Source organism: Hylobates moloch, unplaced genomic scaffold (genome assembly GCF_009828535.3).
Source record: "Hylobates moloch isolate HMO894 unplaced genomic scaffold, HMol_V3 SCAFFOLD_10, whole genome shotgun sequence".
Classification (NCBI taxonomy): Eukaryota; Metazoa; Chordata; class Mammalia; order Primates; family Hylobatidae; genus Hylobates; species Hylobates moloch.
This window is the reverse complement of record NW_026652285.1, coordinates 27,550,818-27,571,872: the sequence shown is the minus strand read 5'-3', so window position 1 is coordinate 27,571,872 and position 21,055 is coordinate 27,550,818. Positions and strand designations below refer to the sequence as shown.

The 21,055-nt window shown below is 49.2% G+C and overlaps 1 protein-coding gene across 3 annotated transcripts; it reads left to right on the top strand.

Moving 5' to 3' along the window:
* Positions 1 to 1,050: 1,050 nt before the first annotated feature.
* Positions 1,051 to 20,447, top strand: PYY (peptide YY). 3 transcript variants are annotated; one of them, XM_058445264.1, is made up of 7 exons: positions 1,051 to 1,131; positions 6,479 to 6,723; positions 15,101 to 15,159; positions 19,172 to 19,297; positions 19,706 to 19,893; positions 20,000 to 20,080; positions 20,211 to 20,447. In XM_058445264.1, the coding sequence occupies exons 5-7, from the start codon at positions 19,706 to 19,708 to the stop codon at positions 20,233 to 20,235; spliced, it is 294 nt and encodes a 97-aa protein (XP_058301247.1). In that variant the 5' UTR covers positions 1,051 to 1,131; positions 6,479 to 6,723; positions 15,101 to 15,159; positions 19,172 to 19,297; the 3' UTR covers positions 20,236 to 20,447. The 3 variants fall into 3 exon arrangements, with proteins under 3 accessions (XP_058301247.1, XP_058301249.1, XP_058301248.1); XM_058445266.1 differs by having other exon boundaries at positions 20,000 to 20,074; positions 20,211 to 20,429; XM_058445265.1 differs by lacking the exons at positions 1,051 to 1,131; positions 6,479 to 6,723 and having other exon boundaries at positions 15,033 to 15,159; positions 20,211 to 20,429.
* The last annotated feature ends 608 nt before the right edge of the window (positions 20,448 to 21,055 follow it).

Sequence of the window (21,055 nt, the reverse complement as noted above, 5' to 3'; positions counted from 1 at the left end):
GAAGGATGGGGCCTGTCACTCTAGGCCAGGAAGGCAGGGTCAGGGGACATGAGAGGGTGGAGGTAAACACTGGGGAGAAGCATATATGGAGAGGGAGTTGGTGAGAATTGTGGAGAAATGTGGGTAGAGGCCGGTGGCAAAGACGTGAGCAAGAAGGAGAAGGGATATGTATTGGGTAGGGTGGGGTGAGGTGGAATGATGGTCCCCTTCTGTGCCAGGCACTGGGGCACAAAGATCAGAAGCCCTTGCCTTGTCCTTGAGGAAACCACAGTTTGGTAGGGGATAGAGAAGCATGCAGAGATAGTCACTGGTTGGTTTTTGTTTTTGTTTTTGTTTTTGGTTTGAGATGGAGTCTTGCTCTGTCTCTGAGGCTGGAGTGCAGTGGCATGATCTTGGCTCACTGCAACCTTGACCTCCCAGGTTCAAGCGATTCTCCTGCCTCAGCCTCCTGAGTAGCTGGGACTACAGGCATGCGCCACCATGCCCAGCTAATTTTTGTATTTTTAGTAGAGATAGAGTTTCACCATGTTGGCCAGGCTGGTCTTGAACTCCTGACCTCAGGTGATCCACCCGCCTCAGCCTCCCAAAGTGCTGGGATTACAGACATGAGCCACCATGCCTGGCCAGCATATATATATATATATATATATTTTTTTTTTTTTTTTCAGGGTCTACTCCTGTCACCCAGGCTGGAGTGCAGTGGTGTGACCTCGGCTCACTGCAGCCTTGACTTTCTGGGCTCAGGTGATCCTCCTGCCTCAGCCTCCTAAGTAGATGGGACAACAGGCACATGCTGCAATACTCAGCTATTTTATTTTATTTTATTTTTATTTTTAGTAGGACAAGATTTCGCTATGTTTCCCAGGCTGGTCTTGAACTCCTGGGCTCAAGCAATCCGCCCACCTTGGCCTCTCAAAGTGCTAGGATTACAGGCATGAGCCACTGTGCCCCACCTACCCACTGTTTAGTTGTCAAAAGAAGCCTGTGACATGAGCTTTACTATTCTCTTTTTACAGTGAGGCTCAGAGAGGCCAAGCAAACTCTCCCAAAGTCACACAGCTAAGAAATGCGAGTGGGATTCAAACCCAGAACATCTGACTCCAGAATCCATACCCTTTCCACCACCCCTAGGTTTGTAAGTATGTGGAAAGGAAAGACATGATCAGAAACTATTAAGAACAGATGGTTCTGGGTTGATCTGATTTTCCCAGTTGATGGAATTATTTGATTGGGGATAGGAGTGCCGCAAGCTCCTCGTGTCTGGACTTCAGCAGAGCACACAGCAAAATCTCTCCTGACATCCTGCAGACATGAGGTGACGTGTGGGCGAAATGGCTCAACGGCTAGAAGAATTTCTAATTAGATGAGAGGCTGTTTCTAAAGGCAATCCATGGCTGAAAGTGGGAGGTGGCGGCTTTGCACCACAAGGCTCTGTCCTTGGTCCTGCTCCGTTGAACTTTTTTTTTCCTTATCCTCCCCCCCGTATTTATTTCTAATGATCGAAATAATATATGTCTGCTGTAGGAGAATATAAACCATAGCTAAGCCAAAAGAAAGAAAAAGCATCCTAATCCTCACCAGCACCACTTGCTGAACAGCCTTTTTCAATTTGCTGTAACTCTGAACATTTTTAGAATACAATGTTAGGACCCGAATTCCCACAACAAAAGATAACCCACTGTTCACACCAAGGGCGCATCCTGCCAGTCTGTTTATTGCAAACAATAGCAAGAAAATGTAGCACGTTATGGGGTGCTTACAGTGAGCTGGCAACGGTCCTGCGCTTCTGACAGCCATTATTTCATTCAATCCTCCTAACCCTTTACGGGCACTTTTATGACCTATTTTTCACAGATGACAAAACCAAAGCTCAGAGATGAAATGATCTGCTCACGCCACAGAGACTGGGTGAACAATTGAGGCAGGGTTTGAAGCAGGTTTTGTCGGATTCTACAGTGGGGCTTTGAGCGACCATGGGACCCCTCGCTCCAAAGATGCCCACATGTTCACCTGGACCCATCCCCGGCTGCCTGCCCTTCCACCCCGCCCTCTACTAGTAAAGGATGCTGTTTGTGCAGGACGGTCTGAGTCTCCCTGTTGCTTCTCTTCTGCTTGCACAGTAGCATCTGGGGACACAAATGTTATGTGCGGGAAATGCACGAGGGGAGAAGAAAAGACACACACACGATACCTTTAAGGGTAAACAACCTTTATCCCATGTAAACGGCAATGCAGATATAATAAGCAAATGATATAATAATAAGCAAATTGCAATGGGAAGAGGAGAAGGGAAAAGATATTCACACTCACCAGACTATGGAGGATTCACCACTAGACTGGGAAGCAACAGCCTGGGTGAGCTCCAGAGTCGGCCACTCGTCCGTGCACAGACGAGGAGAGGTCTCATGAAGCTTCGGCACAATCTAAGACCCTAGCTCTTTTGTAACGAGTTGTTTGGCATGAGGTCCAGGCACAAGGGCCCTTCGTGACCAGGCTCAAGGAACACAAAAAGGTCAACTTGTTTTTGCGATTGTCTGTTGTTTTTCTTATATATATATTTATTTATTTTTTGAGACAGAGTCTTGCTTTGTCACCTAGGCTGGAGTGCAGTGGCACGATCTCAGCTCACTGCAATCTCTGCCTTCCTGGTTCAAGTGATTCTCCTGCCTCAGCCTCCCAAATAGCTGGGATTACAGGTGCCCGCCACCATGCCTGGCTAATTTTTGTATTTTTAGTAGAGATGGGGTTTCACCAAGTTGGCCAGGCTGATCTCGACCTCCTGGACTTCAGGTGATCCACCCACCTTGGCCTCCCAAAGTGCTGGGATTACAGACGTGAGCAAGCACGCCCAGCCTTGTTTTTCATTAATGTATAGGAATAGATTGAAATAGAGATTTCTCCAAAACAGCGCTGGATGAATGCCTCAAGGGGAATTGCAGCTCAGTCAAACAAAAAGTTTTTTTTGTAGAGACAGGGTCTTACTATGTTGCCTAGGCTGGTCTTGAACTCCTGGCTTCAAGCAATACCTCTTGCCTTAGCCTCCCAAAGCATTGGAATTATAGGCGTGAGACACCCAGCCTGGCCTAAGAGTACTGTTTTTTAAATTGTGAATGGATTTTGAATTTTTGTCAAATGGTTTTTCTTTTTTTTTTTTTTTGAGACGGAGTCTTGCTCTGTCCCCCAGGCTGGAGTGCAGTGGTGCGATCTCGGCTCACTGCAAACTCCGCCTCCCGGGTTCACGCCATTCTCCTGCCTCAGCCTCCCGAGTAGCTGGGACTACAGGCGCCTGCCAACACGCCCGGCTAATTTTTTTGTATTTTTAGTAGAGACAGGGTTTCACCGTATTAGCCAGCATGGTCTCGATCTCCTGACCTCATGATCCGCCCACCTCGGCCTCCCAAAGTGCTGGGATTACAGGCTTGAGCCACCGCGCCTGGCCTGTCAAATGGTTTTTCTATATCAATCAACATGAGTGTTTGCTTTTTTTTTTTTTTTTTTTTGAGACAGAGTCTTGCTCTATCGCCCAGGCTGGAGTGCAGTAGTGAGATCTTGGCTCACTGCAACCTCTGCCTCCTGGGTTCAAGCAATTCTTCTGCCTCAGCCTCTGGAGTAGCTGGGATTACAGGTGCCCGCCACCATGCTCAGCTAATTTTTGTATTTTTAGTAGAGACAGGGTTTCACCATGTTGACTAGGCTGGTCTAGAACTCCTGACCTCAAGTGATCCACCCGCCTCGGCCTCCCAAAGTGCTGGGATTACAGGCGTGAGCCACTGCACCTGGCCAAGTGATTGATTTTTGAATATTGAACCAGACCTGCATTGTCATGATAAATCCCACCTGATTGTAGCATATACATTTTTTTGTTATATATTCCTGAGTTCAGTTGGCTAATATTTTTTTCTTTTTGAGATGCAGTCACACCCTGTGACTGGAGTGCAGTGGCACGATCTCGGCTCAATGCAGCCTCTGCCTCCTGGGTTCAAGGCATTTTTCTGTCTCAGCCTCCCGACTAGCTGGGACTACAGGTGCACGCCCCCATGCCTGGCTAATTTTTGTATTTTTAGTAGAGACAGGGTTTCACCATATTGGTCAAGCTGATCTCAAACTCCTGACCTCAGGTGATCCACCCGCCTCAGCCTCCCAAAGTGCTGGGATTACAGGCTTGAGCCACTGAGCTCGGCTTTATTTATTTATTTATTTATTTATTTATTTATTTATTTAGAGATGGAGTCACACTCTGCTGCCCAGGCTGGAGTGCAGTGGCACAATCTTGGCTCACTGCAACGTCTGCCTCCTGGGTTCAAGCGATTCTCCTGCCTCAGCCTCCCGAGTAGCTGGGACCACAGGTGCACACTACCATGCCTGGCTAATTTTTGTATTTTTAGTACAGACAGAGTTTCACCACATTGGCCACGCTGGTCTCGAACTCCTGACCTCAAGTGATCCATCAGCCTCAGTCTCCCAAAGTGCTGGGATTGTAGCCCGGCCAGCTAATATTTTGTGGAAGATTTTTACATATATGTTCATGAGAGATATTGATCTGTAGTTTTTTTTTCTTACAATATCTTTTCTTCATTTTGGTCTCAGGGTAATGTTGCCCTCATAAAATGAACGAAGGAGTATTTTCTCTTGTTCTATTTTCTGGAAGAGATTGTGTAAAATCAGTGTTATTTCTTCTTTAGTTATCCCGCTCTACTGCACACTTCCTATGATTGTGTCCATGTTCAGGGCCAGGTGGCAGGAGGACGCAGAGAGAAGAAAGCTATCGGGGTTCTCCTTCTTGGGACTACAACTCTTTTTAAAAATAAACACACACACATACGTGCCCACACACACACACGTGCCCACACACACACCTCGGCCTCCCATAGTGCGGGGATTACAGACATGATCCACAGCCCCTGGCCCACAGCTCTTGACTGGAGAGGGAAAGGTTTGGTTGTCTGTGGACCCTGCAGCCACTGATACTACTGTCACCACTGCTACTCCCATGGAATTGTCTGGGGGCTGGGGCACGGGAGAATGAAGAAGAGAAAAATGGAGTTCCTCTTCTCTCTCTCAGTGCTAGACCTTCCCTTTCCACTCCTCGAGGCAGAACCAGCATTTCTCCTGTCGATCCCTCTCGTAGCCCCAGTGCCCATTCTGGATTTGGCGCTGTCTTGTATCGAGGCTGGGGAATATCAGAGGAAAAATGAGAAACTTATTTCAGCTCAGTGGAACGTTGAATTCTGGCTTTCTTCCCCCGTTTCCCCGCTGTGTTTAATTTCACAGTCTTCAGAGAGCTGCCCCGTGCGTGTCTGTCCATGTTTCACAGCAGCATTCAGCAGGAGAGACAGGGTGGAGACTGCTTACTCCATCTCATCGGGAACCTAATAGCTTTTTAAACCGTTACAACCATATGAAGTAGATGCTGTTGTTATATACATGTGGCTGATGACAAAACTGAGGCCCTTAGAGGTTAAGTAATTTTCCTAAGATCACACAGCTAGTCAGTGGCCAACCCAGTCATCCTAGCCCGAGTTTATGATCTGAGCTGCAAGTTCCACATCTTCAGAGGGAGCTGAACGTGACAGCTCTGTGGGGTGAGGTATGGGGCTCGCCTGCTGTGGACAGGCCCTGATATCTCACTCCCTCTAACCTGCACGGTGTGCGAAGGGAGAGTGCATAGTGTTTAGGGAATTGCTTTCTTCTTCTTCTTTTCTTCTTTTTTTAGACAGTGTCTCACTCTGTCGTCCAGGCTGGAGTGCAGTGGCGTGATCTCAGCTCATTGCAGCCTCCGCCTCCCAGGTTCTGGTGATTCTCCTGCCTCAGCCTCCCGAGTAGCTGGGATTATAGGCACGTGCCACCACACCCAGCTAATTTTTGTATTTTCAGTAGAGACAGATTTTCACCATGTTGGCCAGGCTGGTCTCCAACTCTGGACCTCAGGTGATCCACCACCTTGGCCTCCCAAAGTGCTAGGATTAGAGGTGTGAGCCACCGCGTCTGGCCTTTTGCTTTCTTCTTTGATGAGGATCTGGACTGTGGTGGGATAGGAATAGCCTTCTGTCTTCAAGACATATGCATGTATGTGCATGTGTGTGTATGTGTGTATACATGCTTATATATGTGCCTGTGTGTAAACCATGCAGCCGTGAACAGTGAGGATGTGGATCCATTCATTCAGCAAGTATACTTGAGCCACCACCATGTGTCACACATTATTCTAGTCACTGGGGATACATTAGTGAAGAAACAGACAAAAACCTCTGCTCTCCTGGAGCCTCCATTCTATAGTCAGACAACAAACATACAAATAAGTCAATTACATAGAATGCTAGAAAGTGGTAAGTGCTGGGGAATAAACAGGGCAGATAAGGAGGATTGGAAGTGTTGGGGTAAAGGGCAGGATATAGTTATTAACACGAAACGATGTCTACCATGTACTCTTGAATGCACTGCCTAAACTGCGATTTCATATGACTTCTTTGTATTCCAGGGGAAACTCATTCAGGCAAGTTCAGCCCTTTATGAGGAATTCCCCTGTGGTCCCATTCCAATTCCTGGACCTGCTGCCACCCTCAGAACTGCATGCTTCTTCTTCAGACTTTCTAAGAATGACTCAGGTCATTGGTGGAGTGAAGTCAAGATTTCCAACTCAGTCACCTGAAGAGATGGAGATACCATTCATGGAGCTGGAGGTTCCTGGAGATTTGGGAATTCAGATAACAAGCTAAGATGAGGGTGAGCTACTGACTTGACCTCTCTCTGCGTCGGTTTCATATTCTGTAAAACCAGGCTAATGATGGTACATTATGTGTTGTGAAGACTAAAATAATATGTGAGACGGACCTGGCATAGTACTTGGCACAGTGTAGGCACTTGAGAAAGACTGATTTATTATTTTTGCTATTTAGGCTACACTGACTTTAAGCTGACTGAGATATATCCATGGGGATATGTCCAGAAACAGTGGACTATGTGGATAGGGAACTCAGCAGAGGAACAAATGACAGAGATTTTGGGGGTGATTAAAATCTTGGGGGTAGATGACAACCCCACAGTGAAGAAGAAAAAAGAAAAGAGAGCCAAGGATCTCATCTTGGGGAGCACCAATGTCAATGGGCAGAAACAGGAAATGCCAGGAAAGAAGCATTTTTTGTTTTGTAGTTACAATGGCTAGAAAAAAATGTAATTTTACTTGTTTCTCTTTTTTTTTTTTTTTTTTGTGATGGAGTCTCACTGTGTCGCCCAGGCTGGAGTGCGGTGGCATGATGTCGGCTCACTGAAACCTCCGCCTCCCGGGTTCAAGGAATTCTCCTGTCTCAACCTTCCAAGTAGCTGGGATTACAGGCGCACACCACCACGCCTGGCTACTTTTTGTATTTTGGGTACAGACGGAGTTTCACCATGTTGGCCAGGCTGGTCTCGAACTCCTGACCTCAAGGGATCCACCTGCCTCAGCCTCCCAAAGTGCTGAGATTACAGGCGTGAGTCACCATGCGTGGCCAAATATATACATTTTTTTTTTTTTTTTTTGATACGGAGTCTCACTCTGTTGCCCAGGCTGGAGTGCAATGGCATGATCTCAGCTCACTGCAACCTCTGCTTCCTGGGTTCAAATGATTCTGCTGTCTTGGCCTCCCGAGTAGCTGGAATTACAGGCGCCTGTCACCACGCTCAGCTAATTTTTGTATTTTTAGTAGAGACGGGGTTTCACCATGTTGGCCATGCTGGTCTTGAACTCCTGACCTCAAGTGATCCACCCTCCTCGGCTTCCCAAAGTGCTGGGATTACAGGTGTAAGCCACTGTGCCCGACCATATATACAATTTTTATTTGTCCATTATTCCAGAATAAAGCTGGAAGAAAAAAAAAAGAGAAAAGAAAAGGAAAGAAAAAAAAGACTAGTCTGGATGCTAGGGATGTTCATTGCTGTTGGTTTCAGCATTGTTTCTAGCCCTTTTCTGTAAACAGAGATTTCCAAATCAAATTCAGGACTGACGGGTGTTTATTGAACCTCTTCTATGTGACATCTGTGTCCTCTTTCTTCCACGTTGTAAATTCTTGTTCTCAAGGACACAGGAGATGATAGCATTAAAAATCCCATTTATTTTAGAATAGCATTTGTTTGATCTATATTACACAGAAGTCTCAGAATAAATACTGACTGGCACCACCAGTTATTACGGAAAACAGTTGATTTTTTTTTTTCTTTTGAGATGGAATTTCACTCTTGTTGCCCAGGCTGGCGTGCAATGGCGCTATGTCGGCCCACTGTAACTTCTGCCTCCTGGGTTCAAGCGATTCTCCTGCCTCAGCCTCCTGAGTAGCTGGGATTACAGGCATGGGCCACCATGCCCGGCTAATTTTGTATTTTTAGTAGAGACTGGGTTTCTCCATGTTGGTCAGGCTGGTCTCTATCTCCCGACCTCAGGTGATCTGCCCGCCTTGGCCTCCCAAAGTGCTGGGATTACAGGCGTGAGCCACCGCGTCCAGCCAGCATTAGTTCTACATAACTGAACTTAATGCTCATCACCAGGCCTTATGTCAATGTCTTTCTAGTCATTTTTGTTGTCTGAAGTTTATTCTCTAGTAGATTCCTCAGGAAAAGCTCATGGGCATAATATTCCCCGAGGTGTTGCATGTTGATAATAGTTTGATTATGCATTTGAAGGTCAGAATAGCTGGGAGGTAGGGGTGAGAGGATTGCTTGAGCCCAAGAACTTTAGACCAGCCTGGGCAACATAGTGAGACTCTATTTCTACAAAAATAAAAGAATAAAACACTATTAAAATTAGCTAGATGTGGTGGTATGCACCTGTAGTCCCAGCTGCTCAGGACGCTGATTGCACCACTGCACTCCAGCCTGGATGACAGAGCAAGACCCTGTCCCCTCACACCCCACCCAAAAAAAGAAAGAAAAGTGATTGTAATATAACATAACTTTCTTTGTAGAGACAGGGTCTCTCTCTGTCACCAGGCTGGAGTGCAGTGGCACGTTCACAGCTCACTGCAGCCTTGATCTCAGCCCAAGCAATCCTCCCTCCACAGCCTTCTGAGTAGTGGGACTACAAGTGCATGCCATCACATTCAGCTATTTTTTATATTTTTTTCCTATTTTGACCATCCATGTCAGAATTTTTTATTGTATTTTTGGTAGAAATAGGGTCTCTCTATGTTGCCCAGTCTAGTCTCGAACTCCTGGGCTCAAGCGATCCACCCACCTCGGCTTCCCAAAGTGTTGGGATTACAGGCATGAGCCACCGCACCTGGCCAGGGCTATTTTTCTCTTTTTCTTTCTTTTCTCTGCTCTTTCTTTCTTTCTTTCTTTCTTTCTTTCTTTCTTTCTTTCTTTCTTTCTTTCTTTCTTCTTTCTTTCCCTTTCTTTATTTCTTTCTTTTTTTCTCTCTCTCTCTTTCTTTCTTTCTCTCTCTCTCTCTTTCTCTTTCTTTCTTTCTTCCTTCCTTCCTTCCTTGCCTTCCTTCCCTTCCTTCCCTGCCTTCCTTCCCTTCCTTCCCTTCCTTCTTTCTTTTTTTTTTTTTTTTTGAGATGGAGTCTCACTCTGCTGCCCAGGCTGGAGTGCAATGGCATGATCTCAGTTCACTGTAACCTCCGCCTCCTGGGTTCAAGCAATTCTCCTGTCTCAGCCTCCCGAGTAGCTGGGATTACAGGTGTGTGCTACCACGCCTGGATAATTTTTGTATTTTTAGTAGAGACGAAGTTTCACCATGTTGGCCAGAGTAGTCTAGAACTCCTGAATTCAAGTGATCCACCTGCCTCAGCCTCCCAAATTGCTGGGATTACAGGGATGAGCCACCATGCCCAGCTCAGGGCTATTTTTCTAATAATAGTTTTGTATGGGATTTGATCTTAATACTTTTACATTGCTGATTTTTATGTGAAACTAATTTTCCTGAATTTTCAGAAGGAGGCTTCACCAGAGAGTTCTTCTAACTTCACAAATCTCTTCCTTTGACTGTTTTCATGTAATGTGAAAATGACGGTGGCTTTGGTCTGAGCTTTTTCTGGCTCTGTTCCTCTCTCCCCTTTTTATCTGGATCTCTCTTCCCCCGTTTTCTTGTCTTTGTGCTGCTTAATTTTGATCCTGCTCTTAGTGGCTTATCCCCACTGTGGGTTCAGTACCATAAGGGAGCCCTGGCGGGTCAGTGCTGAGAGCTCAGGGGACAAGAACTTCTCCAGGCCCTTTAGACTTGAACGAGGGCATTGGTGCCCTTGCCCTCGCCCTCGCCTGCTACTGTGATGGCTGTTTCAGCAGCTGTGTGCCGCCCCCCCCCCCCAAAAATGCCCATTGCACTTTCCAGGTAATACCTGTTGACTACATCTCAAGTCATACAAATCAGAGGCAAACTGAAGTGTTTATGCCCCTACATTCATCAGTCATTGGTTAAACCTGGCCCTGGGGAATGGGGAAGCCTCAGGCACTTCCAATGTGATGCAGGCAAATTGGTCCCGGCAGTCTGAGGGTACTCCTGTGACTAAAAGATTCCTTCATTCACATGGTCAAGAATGGCTCATTTTTTGTATAGCATGGTGACTATAGTTAATAGTTAATAATACTGTACTATAGAGTGTAGATCTTAAGCATTCTCACATAAGAAAAAGTAACAATGTGAGGTGATGGATGTGTTAATTTGGTTGTAGTAATCATTTTACAATGTATACATATATCAAATCATCACACTGTACACTTTAAGTATATACAATTTTATTGGTTAATGATACCTCAATAAAGCTGAAAAATGGCTCATTTTTACATTTCCATTTGGCATTGCATTAAGGGTTATGGAAGAGGGGAAGTAGAGGAGTGAAAGGGTACCCCCATTCCTTCTAATAGCACATTTTGAGAGTGGCACACATCACTCTTGCTCACATCCATTGGCCGGAACTTAGTCACAAGAAGTCACTTGGCTGCAAGGGAGACTGGGAAATGTAGTTATTAGCTGGGAAGCCATATGCTCAGCTAAACTCTATTGTAAGGGAAGAAGGGGAAAATAGGTACTGGGGAACAACTCACGGTCTCTTTCACTAAGACTGATGGGAAAGAGTGAAGGAAAAGATGGGTGAGGTAGGATGACAGGGTCCCACTTCCAGGCAGGGAGTTGAGGGAGGAGGAGGATGCATGCTGAGGTGAAGGCCACTTTCATTGTGGTAAGAGATAGCTGAGTTTGGAGGGAGAGAAGACAGAAATTGGGCTGACATGAGGGTTGGGGAAAATGGAACAAAACAGGCCAGGTATGGTGGCTCACGCCTATAATCTCAGCACTTTGGGAGGCTGAGGTCAGGAGTTCAAGACCAGCCTGGCCAATATGGGGAAACCCTGTCTCTACTAAAAATGCAAAACTTAGCCGGGTGCGGTGGCAAGAGCCTGTAATCCCAGCTACTCGGGAGGCTGAGGCACAAGAATCACTTGAACCCAGGAGGCGGAGGTTGCAGTGAGCTGAGATTGTGCCACTGCACTCCAGCTTGGGTGACAGAGGAGACTCCGTCTCAAAAAAAGTAAAAAGAAAAAGAAAAGGGAGCAAAACAGAGGCCAAGGGCCTTCTGGCTAGGCATGACCACGTAACTAAGTTCTGGCCAATGGGACAGGAGCACAAGAAGCAATGCAGCTTCCTCATCATACTCTTTATTTCCAACTTTTAAGTTCAGGGGTACATGTACAGGATGTGCAGGTTTGTTACATAGGTAAATATGTGCCATGGTGGTTTGCTGCACAAATCATCCCATCACCTAGGTATTAAGCCCAGCAGCCATTAGCTATTATTCCTGATACTTTCCCTCCTCCCCAACTTCGCTTTTTTGGTTTGCTTGTTTGTTTTTTTTTTTTTGAGATGGGGTTTTGCTCTGTTGCCCAGGCTGGAGTGCAGTGGAGCAATCACAACTCACTGCAGCCCTGCCTCCTCAGGCTCAAGTGATCCTCCCACCTCAGCCTCCCAAGTAGCTGTGACTACAGGCACGCACCACCATACCAGGCTAATTTATTTTTTATTGTTTGAGTACAGACAGGATCCTGTTATGTTGCCCAGGCTGGTCTCAAATTCCTGGGCTCAAGTGTCCTCCTGCCTCAGCCTTCCAAAGTGCTGAGATTACAGGTGTGGGCCAGGAACCTGACCTCTACCACACCCAACTCTTAAAGGGCAAAATGCTTGCCCTCTACTTCCTTGTTTCTCATCCCTGTGGCCTGGAATGTGAATGTGGGGTAATGAACACCGTCTTTTTTTTTTTTTTTGAGACGGAGTCTTGCTCTGTCGCTCAGGCTGGAGTGCAGTGGCGTGATCTCAGCTCACTGCAACCTCCGCCTCCTGGGTTCAAGCAATTCTGCTGCCTCAGTCTCCTGAGTAGCTGGGATTACAGGCACCCACCACCACGCCTGACTAATTTTTTTGTATTTTTAGTAGAGACGGGGTTTCACCATGTTGGCCAGGCTGGTCTCCAGCTCCTGACCTCAGGTGATCCACCACCTTGGCCTCCCAAAGTGCTGGGATTACAGGCGTGAGCCACCGTGTCTGGCCTAATGAACAGTCTTTTTTTTTTTTTTGAGTCAAAGTCTCACTCTCGTCCCCCAGGCTGGAGTGCAATGGCGTGACCTCAGCTCACTGCAACCTCCGCCTCCCAGTTCAAGTGATTCTCCTGCCTCAGCCCACCTGAGTAGCTGGGATTACAGGCGTCTGCCATCAAGCCTGGCTAATTTTTGTATTTTTAGTAGAGATGGGGTTTCGCCATGTTGGCCGTGCTGGTCTAGAACTCCTGACCTCAGGTGACCCACCCACCTCGGCCTCCCAAAGTGCTGGGATTACAGGTGTGAGCTATCGCGCCCGGCCAAACATTCTTAAACCATGTAGATGGGTGCATAATCTTGGAGTAACAAGACAGATGGTGCTTGGCTCCTTGTAGATCAGAGGCACCCTATCCCCTGGCTACCAGCTTGGTCTCTTACACGAGAGAGAAATAAACATCTATGATATTTAAGCTACTGCTATTTGGTATCTATTAAGGCAAGTGCACGAATATCCTAGCTAATATGTTCACATGTTGACTGACTGATTCAATAACCTAGGAGCACACACGTGCCAGTATCACATCAGATGCCAGGAGCCACAAAGACACAAGTCCACAAGGGCCTGGTGAATCAGGGAGCTGACTGTGTCTGACATAGGTCAGAACATTTTCTCCCTGAATCCATACCTCTTTCAGGACTTGAGTTTCTGCACCTGCAGCACAGGCCTCTTGAGACTGTTGGGCCCTTAAAAAAGTTTTGGATTCAAACAGGAGCTCATCTGAGAACAAGAGCACTCATGTGGAAGGGACGTGCACAGAACTCACAAGGGCTGGAGCCCAGGGACCCTCACAGTATCTAATTTCAGGCTTTGCAACACACACCAGCATTTTATTTTTATTTTTATTTTTATTTTTTTTCTTTTTTGAGACGTAGTCTCGCTCTGTCACCCAGGCTGGAGTGCTGTGGAGAGATCTTGGCTCATTGCAATCTCCACCTCCCAGGTTCAAGTGATTCTCCTGCCTCAGTCTCCCAAGTAGCTGGGATTATAGGCATGCACCACCATACCCGGCTAATTTTTGTATTTTTAGTACAGACAGGGTTTCGACATGGCCAGGCTGGTCTCAAACTCCTGGCTTCAGGTGATCCACCCGCCTTGGTCTCCCAAAGTGCGGGGATTACAGGCACGAGCCACTGCACCCAGCCTATTTTTATTGTTTTTTTAAAAATTCTTTGGTTGTTATTTAAGCCATTAAATAGAAATACCCTTTAAACATTCAAACTATATTGGAAATATATAAAGTACTGGAGAAGCCCTTGTTTTGATATAAACAGGTCTGAGTAATTGACCAGTGTTTTGAAAAAGTTTAAGTGGGCAATCATAAAGACACATACAGGTCTTAGTCACTTTGTTTTGATTTCAAACACAAAATTCACATTCAGTCATGAATTTTTCTTTGGGTATCTTGACTCAAATCACCCTTTGACTTTCTTGCATAAATCACACCCACAATCCTATAATTTGTCACCTGTTATTTCCAATTTCTTTAAACTTAAAGACGCTTGTGAAGCAATCTGATGTAGCACACTTCTAGATTTTTAGGATTTTCCCTTAATAGTTTATCTTTCACATCTAATTCAACATGTCAGCAAATCTCTTTGTGTATTACTTCCAAAGCATTTAACATAGTTTGCAAGGAAACAATTGTCTATGCACTCATATTTCATCAGTTTACATAAGATTTAATTCAATTATATGATTATAATGACAAATACAGGCATAAACAGGCTAGGGACACAAATACAGGCGTAAACAGGCTAGGGACACATCCAACCAAAAGGCAACTCAACCCAGAGGTAGCTGAGTTCTTGCTTTTCTAGACCAGGGGTCAGCAAACTATGGCCCTGTGGGCCTGTTTTTGTACATTCTACGGGTTAAAATGCCTTTTAGGGGCCAGGTGTGGTGGCTTACACCCGTAATCCCAGCACTTTGGGAGGCCAAGGCAGGTGGATCACTTGAGGTTGGGAGTTCGAGACCAGTCTGGCCAATATGGTGAAACCCCATCTCTACTAAAAATACAAAAATTAGCCGGGCGTGGTGATATGTGCCTGTAATTCCAGCTACTTGGGAGGTTGAGGCAGGAGAATCTCTTGAACCCGGGAGGCAGAGGTTGCAGTGAGCTGAGATCATGCCACTGCACTCCAGCCTGGGTGACACAGCAAGACTCTGTCTCAAAAAAAAAAAAAAAAAAAAAAAAATGCCTTTTAGGCCAGGCACAGTGACTCACGCCTATAATCTCAGCATTTTGGGTGGCTGAGGCCCAAGGATCCCTTGAGCTCAATAATAATAAAAAGAATGGCTTTTAAAGTGGTTGAATCTGTAAGCAGTTGAAATAAACTAAAAAAATTTTATGACATGAAAATTATATAAAATTCAAACTTTAATGTCTGTAAGTAAAGATTTACTGAAGCACTACCATGCCCATTCTTGTTTTTTTGGTGTATTCAGTGGCTGCTTTCAAGCTACAGTGGATGAACCTAAGGGTGTCAACAGAAACTGTATGGACCACAAAGCCTAAAATATTTACTGTCTGGTCCTTTACAGAGTTTGCCTACCTCTGTTCTAGAGCGAAGCCCGAGCCTTGGGTGTGCATCACACCACAGGTATTTGTTACTGTGTTTTGCAGAAGCTTCAGGTAAGAGGGAGGGCTCCTAGGAGAGCTCCTATCATAAAAAGTGAAAATCCCTTTCTTCTTGGCATCGCTGTTTCCTAAACCCACCCCCCGCTCTTCCCAAGGTAGCTTCATGGTTTGCCTCCTCACTTCCTTCCTGGGCTCCAGTGATCCTCCAGCGTGGCCTCCCAGCGCACTGGCATTACAGACATGAGCCACTACACCCGGCTCTGATTTTTCTCTATAGCACTTATCAGGCATATTCCATGCTTATTTATTTATGTATTTATTCATTTATTTGAGACAGATTCTCACTCTGTCACCAAGTCTGGAGTGCAGTGGCACCATCTTGGCTCACTGCAACCTCCGCCTCCTGGATTCAAGTGATTCTCATGCCTCAGCCTCCTGAGTAGCTGGATTACAGGCGCCCGCCACCACGCTTGGCTAATTTTTGTAGTTTTAGTAGAGACGGGGTTTCACCATGTTGACCAGGCTGGTCTTGAACTCCTGGCCTCAGATGATCCACCTGCCTCGGCCTCTCAAAGTGCTGGGATTATAGGCGTGAGCCAACACACCCAGCCTCCATGCTTATTTATTTATTTTCTATTTCCTGTCACTAGAATGTGAGCTCTATAAGGGGAAGGATTTTGCTTATTTGTTCACTGCTCTATCCCAGTGCCTAGATCAGTGCCTGGCACACAGCAGGGACTTAATAAGTGCTTGTTGAATGAGGATTGAATTACTCTTTTTTTTTTTGAGACAGTTTCACTCTGTCACCCAGGCTGAAGTGCAGTGGCACAATCTTGGCTCACTGCAACCTCTGCTTCCGGGATTCAAGCAATTCTCCTGCTTCAGCCTCCAGAGTAGCTGGGATGACAGGTGCGCGCCACAATGCCTGGCTAATTTTTGTATTTGTAGTACAGATGGGGTTTCACCATGTTGGCCAGGCTGGTCTTGAACTCCTGACCTCGTGATCCACTCACCTCTGCCTCCCAAAGTGCTGGGATTACAGGCATGAGCCACCATGCCTGGCCTGAATTACACTTGCTGTATGACAACCTCCTGTCTGTAGGACCCTGGGCATGAGGAAATGCCTGAGGATGGAAAGCAGTGGAGCAGTGCTGCACAGTGCATGGTGATCAAAGAGAGGCTTTGTGTGTGGGGAGTGGGTATAGGCAGGTGGGTGATGGGGTACAGAATTCTAAGCCTCTGGAGATGAATGGCAGAGGCCACACCATCTTGATGAGTGGCCCTTGAGCCCACTGGACAAGGAAAATTGTTGGCTGGGGTCCAGGTCCATGGTCTCCCTGACTTGAGGTGGCCCTGACAGGTGCTCTCAGAATGGGGACAAAAGGAGCCCTTTGATTCTGTCCCCTCCCCTTTGATTCTGTCCCCTCCCCTTTGATTCTGTCCCCTACCCTTCAAGGACAAACTGGAGGAAGGTCCTGGTCTCGCTTCCACAAAAACAATTGTTTCTGAAGTTTCCCCCCTTACACCCTAGACATGTCTCATGGCCACTGAGTCATGCAGCAGTGATGGGTGTGGGTGTGTGGATGAGGGGGTGGCTGAGCCCATTGATCGAGGGCTGAGACAGCTTCCCCGCTAATCGACAAGTTAATAAGCTTTTCCATGAGGAGGTGGTGATCAATGAACCAATCAGCTTGCCCCGCAATTGGGGAGTGAAATTGGAGGGTGGGGGTATGATGGATAGAGAGGGTTTGTGGGGATGTGCGGCTGGCTCCTGGTCCACACTGAGACCACCTAGGGGCCCATTTACTTTGGCTATAAATGAGGAAGTGACTTCTTCAGAGGTTGTAGCCCAAATTCAGGCCAACCCATGCCCTCTAGCTTCTACAGTGTCACTCCTCTCTTCCTATCCGTCCTTGGACCCCACACTCCCCAAGACATGACAGGGTTCCAGGGATGTCAGATTCCCTGTGGCCATCTCACAGGTTCCTTCATCTCTGTCCGGAATCGGTGCACTAGAAACCCCCTACCAGCACCATGGTTAGTGCAGCCGCAGGGTCAGAAGAGCAAATAGCCCCCTACCCTCTGGTATCCTTGCCCCCGTTAGCCTGCAGGGTCCTTCTCTAGGCCCTGATCCCTGGGATCACAGATGTCCTAACCAGCCCCCACTGCCCCCTCCATCCTAGGGTGAGCAACTGTCTTTTGTCTTTCCATCGAGGAATGGAATTCTTTGATTTCCGCTGTCTCCCCTCCAAACAGGACAAAGGCTGTCTCTGTCTCTCTGTATCTGTTCTGGGAACCGCTCAGACTGGGGCTCCCCTATGACATGGCCATGTCTCTCCTTTGAGACTGGGGTTCTTGAAGGACAGGGGTGTGTCTTGCCCCCTGGATGAGGGCTCCCTAAGAAGAATGACTTTTCTCCTCCCTCCAAGGGCAGGATCTATGTCCCCTTGTCCTGGTGTCCTCTTCCACCCCCATGCTCAGCAGGGCACCCTGGTGTTTCCTGGGATGTGGAGTCCCATGGGGCCTGACTGGCTGATAAGGAGCCATTTCCGGAGAATGCAGCTGATTGAACCCATAAAATGGTGACAGAGAGCCCTGAACTCCCCATCTCAGGAGAGCTCTAAAAATAGCACCCACAGCCATCTGTCCTGGGGCTGGAGGGGCTGGCTCAGAACCAAGGGCCTGGACAAGTTGGCCCTGTCAGTCCCTATGGGCTGATGGGACATCTGGAAGTACTGGAGGTCTGGCCAGGCCAGGGAGAGGAAGCTGGAAGGGCTTTATGGGGAGACCTTCCCACAGCCCTTTCCGCTCCTGGGCAGGTGGGTTTGAGGGGGTTGGCAGTCTGAAGGCCCTTCCCCTACTCGGCCTCTCAGAGTGGGTGTGGACCCCAGACTTAGTCTTCGGGTCCCTGCTCCTAGGCCTGCCTCTGGCGCCCCAGTGGCTACTCCAGGTGCTGAGCCTTTCTGCCCCTCACAGTTGAGAGGTCCTCTTCCTGGGGTCTACCTCACCCTGCTTTTCGTGTTTGAATCGTGGGTAGCCTGGCTGCTCCATCATCTCCCAGGGCTTCAGTTTGCTCATCTGGAAAATGGAGATAAACTCAGCTCATCGTCTTGTGATGCCTGAAATTATGCACTACCTGGTGCACAGTAGGTGCTTAATAAACACGAGTCCTTTCCTTCAAAGGATCTGGGCTTAGAGCCCAGTGGAGACTGCCGTGGGCTGGGGACAGTGGCATGTGCCTGGGAAGCCTTGGCATCACTCAGGCCCAGAAGACACCAGTGCCCTGAATGACACCTGCATGGGGTGGAGACACTCTGCCTTGGGAGGGGGCTGTATGCCACACATGGCTGGAGTGGGGTCTGTGTGTGCCAGTCTGGATACACAGGTGGCCGACTCAGCTGCTTCTGGTGGGGGGATTGGTTTCTGCCTCCTCCTGCCTCTTTTCCAACTCTTTAATAGAGAGAGGACATAATGGAGTATTCAGAGAGGCCTCTCCCCCAAGACACCATAAACTGCAGGTCAGGGGCCAAGGTCAGGTGCTCCCACCCTGCCTCCAGGAGAAAGACTTTCCCCAAGAGGTCCTGTCATTCCTCAGCCCTTCTCCAAGGTATTACTGAGCAGAGGCGGAAAAGGGTTGTCTTTTGGAAAGAGTGGTCACAGATCCCACGGACTGGAGGGAATGTGTCCACCCTCCCACCCCCAACTCCCACCCACGGACAGGCTAGGGTAGATAGAATCTCAACCCTGGTCCTAGGGGCTGCCCCAGGAGTCTAGATCCAACCGCTTCACTTCCTCAGGAGGCTAGACCTGCCACTGGGCGGCTGTGGGGTGAACATGGGGTTCAGACTGGGTACCCCGTCCAGTGAGACCCCGAATCTGAGCATGGGAGCTGCCCCCTCAGCTCCTGCGAGGTGGAGACACCACGCACTGGCTGGGTATAAGCTCAGCGATCTGGCGAGGGTGGAAGGAGGGAGGAAGAAGGGCCCACCCCCTGCTGGCTCCCCCTCCCCCTGGGACTCCCCCTCCCTTTCCAGGCGGGGATATAAGCCCCACAAGGAAAGCGCTGAGCAGAGGAGGCCTCAGCTTGACCTGCCGCAGTGCAGCCCTTGGGACTTCCCTCGCCTTCCACCTCCTGCTCATCTGCTTCACAAGCTATCGCTGTGAGTGGCTGGGGGCTCAAGCATGGTCTGCTACCGGGAAACCCAGGCTGTTTTGTGGGGAAACTGAGGCTGGGATGGTGGAAGTTGGGGGTGAGTGGTAGGAAACTGGATTGGAGGGGGCCATCGGAGGTGGGAAGGATGCCCGGGGGTCCTGTTGCAGCAACTCTCTGGGCAGCAGCGGGGGTGGGGGTGGGGAGGCAGGCAGGGCTTATGCCCCTCTGACAGATGAGGAAACTGAGTCAGGAGTCGGTGCAGTGCCCGAGAACACACGGCAAGCCCGGTGGCTGAGCCTTGGTCCAGTACCAGCCCCAGGGAGAGCGTCGGAGCGCGGCCCCGACGGCAGCCGCAGCCTCCCGCCGTGGAGGGTCGAGGCTTGGAATGACCCACGTCCCAATGTCGCCTTCCCAGATGGTGTTCGTGCGCAGGCCGTGGCCCGCCTTGGCCACAGCGCTTCTGGCCCTGCTCGTCTGCCTGGGCGCGTTGGTCGACGCCTATCCCATCAAACCCGAGGCTCCCAGCGAAGACGCCTCCCCGGAGGAGCTGAGCCGCTACTACGCCTCCCTGCGCCACTACCTCAACCTGATCACCCGGCAGCGGTGAGCGCAGGAGCGGAGCGGGACCCCTGGGGCTGTCATCCTGCGGTCCCGCTCCACCTGGGGGCGTGGCCAGATCTGACCACGCTCTTCCCGTCCCCGCCCCCAGGTATGGGAAAAGAGACGGCCCGGACACGCTTCTTTCCAAAACGTTCTTCCCCGACGGCGAGGACCGCCCCGTCAGGTCGCGGTAAAAGCGCCCCCGTCACCATACATCCTGCCTCCGAGAGCGCGGCCTGGCCCCACCCTGGCAACATCACTTAACGGCGTCTCCCAGGCTCGCCTCCCCAGATCCAATTTCTTCCCCTTTGCTTCCGCAGGTCGGAGGGCCCAGACCTGTGGTGAGGACCCCTGAGGCCTCCTGGGACATCTGCCAACCACGCCCACGTCATTTGCATACGCACTCCAGACCCCAGAAGCCCAGATTCCGGCGGCGTCTGGGCAGGATTCTGGTGCGGCCCTCCGCCTGCGTCTCGGCGCCCCCACCCACTGGGCTGGAGGGCTGTGTGTGGTCCTTCCCTGGTCCCAAAATAAAGGCAAATTCCACAGAAACGGAATGTGTCCCTTTGTATTTCCTTTCCTTTCTCCTTCGTGGAGGTGGCATCCCGTGGAGGTGGAGGGTGGAGGCGTGGGGGCCAGGGAAGAGAAAACCGACTTGGACAGAGGCGCCTCAGGACAAGACTGGGGCGGGCTGCGGGGTTCCCTCTGCTCGGAGCCCAGGGAAGACTCGACCACCCAGCCTGGAGCTGGACAGCGCCCAGACCAGGAACTGCTGTGGAAGGAACTCTGGTCGAGTGGGGGCAGGGGCGGATGGAGCTCTAGGAGATGGGGCAGGGAGGGCGACAGGAGCCTGCTAGGCAGTCTAGGAGAGCAGATGGGGTCAGGGCTGTCCCTCCCCCACCCCGTGAAGCCAAAGACGGCTGGGGGACGAGTCGGGCACCAACACGCGGGGGCATTTCCCCAGGAGCTGCATTACTAGCGCCCAGGGCTGGAGTGGCTGGAGGTGAAGTGTAATCCAAAATGGGGCTGTGGAGGAAGAGCCATGTGGGGGTGAGATGACTGTATGTATGCTGGCCGGAGAGACAGGCCATTTCTACCGTCCCCCTTTCCCTGAGTAGAGGAGCAATGGGAGTGTGGAGGCTGCCCTATCCCCAAGAAACCGCCC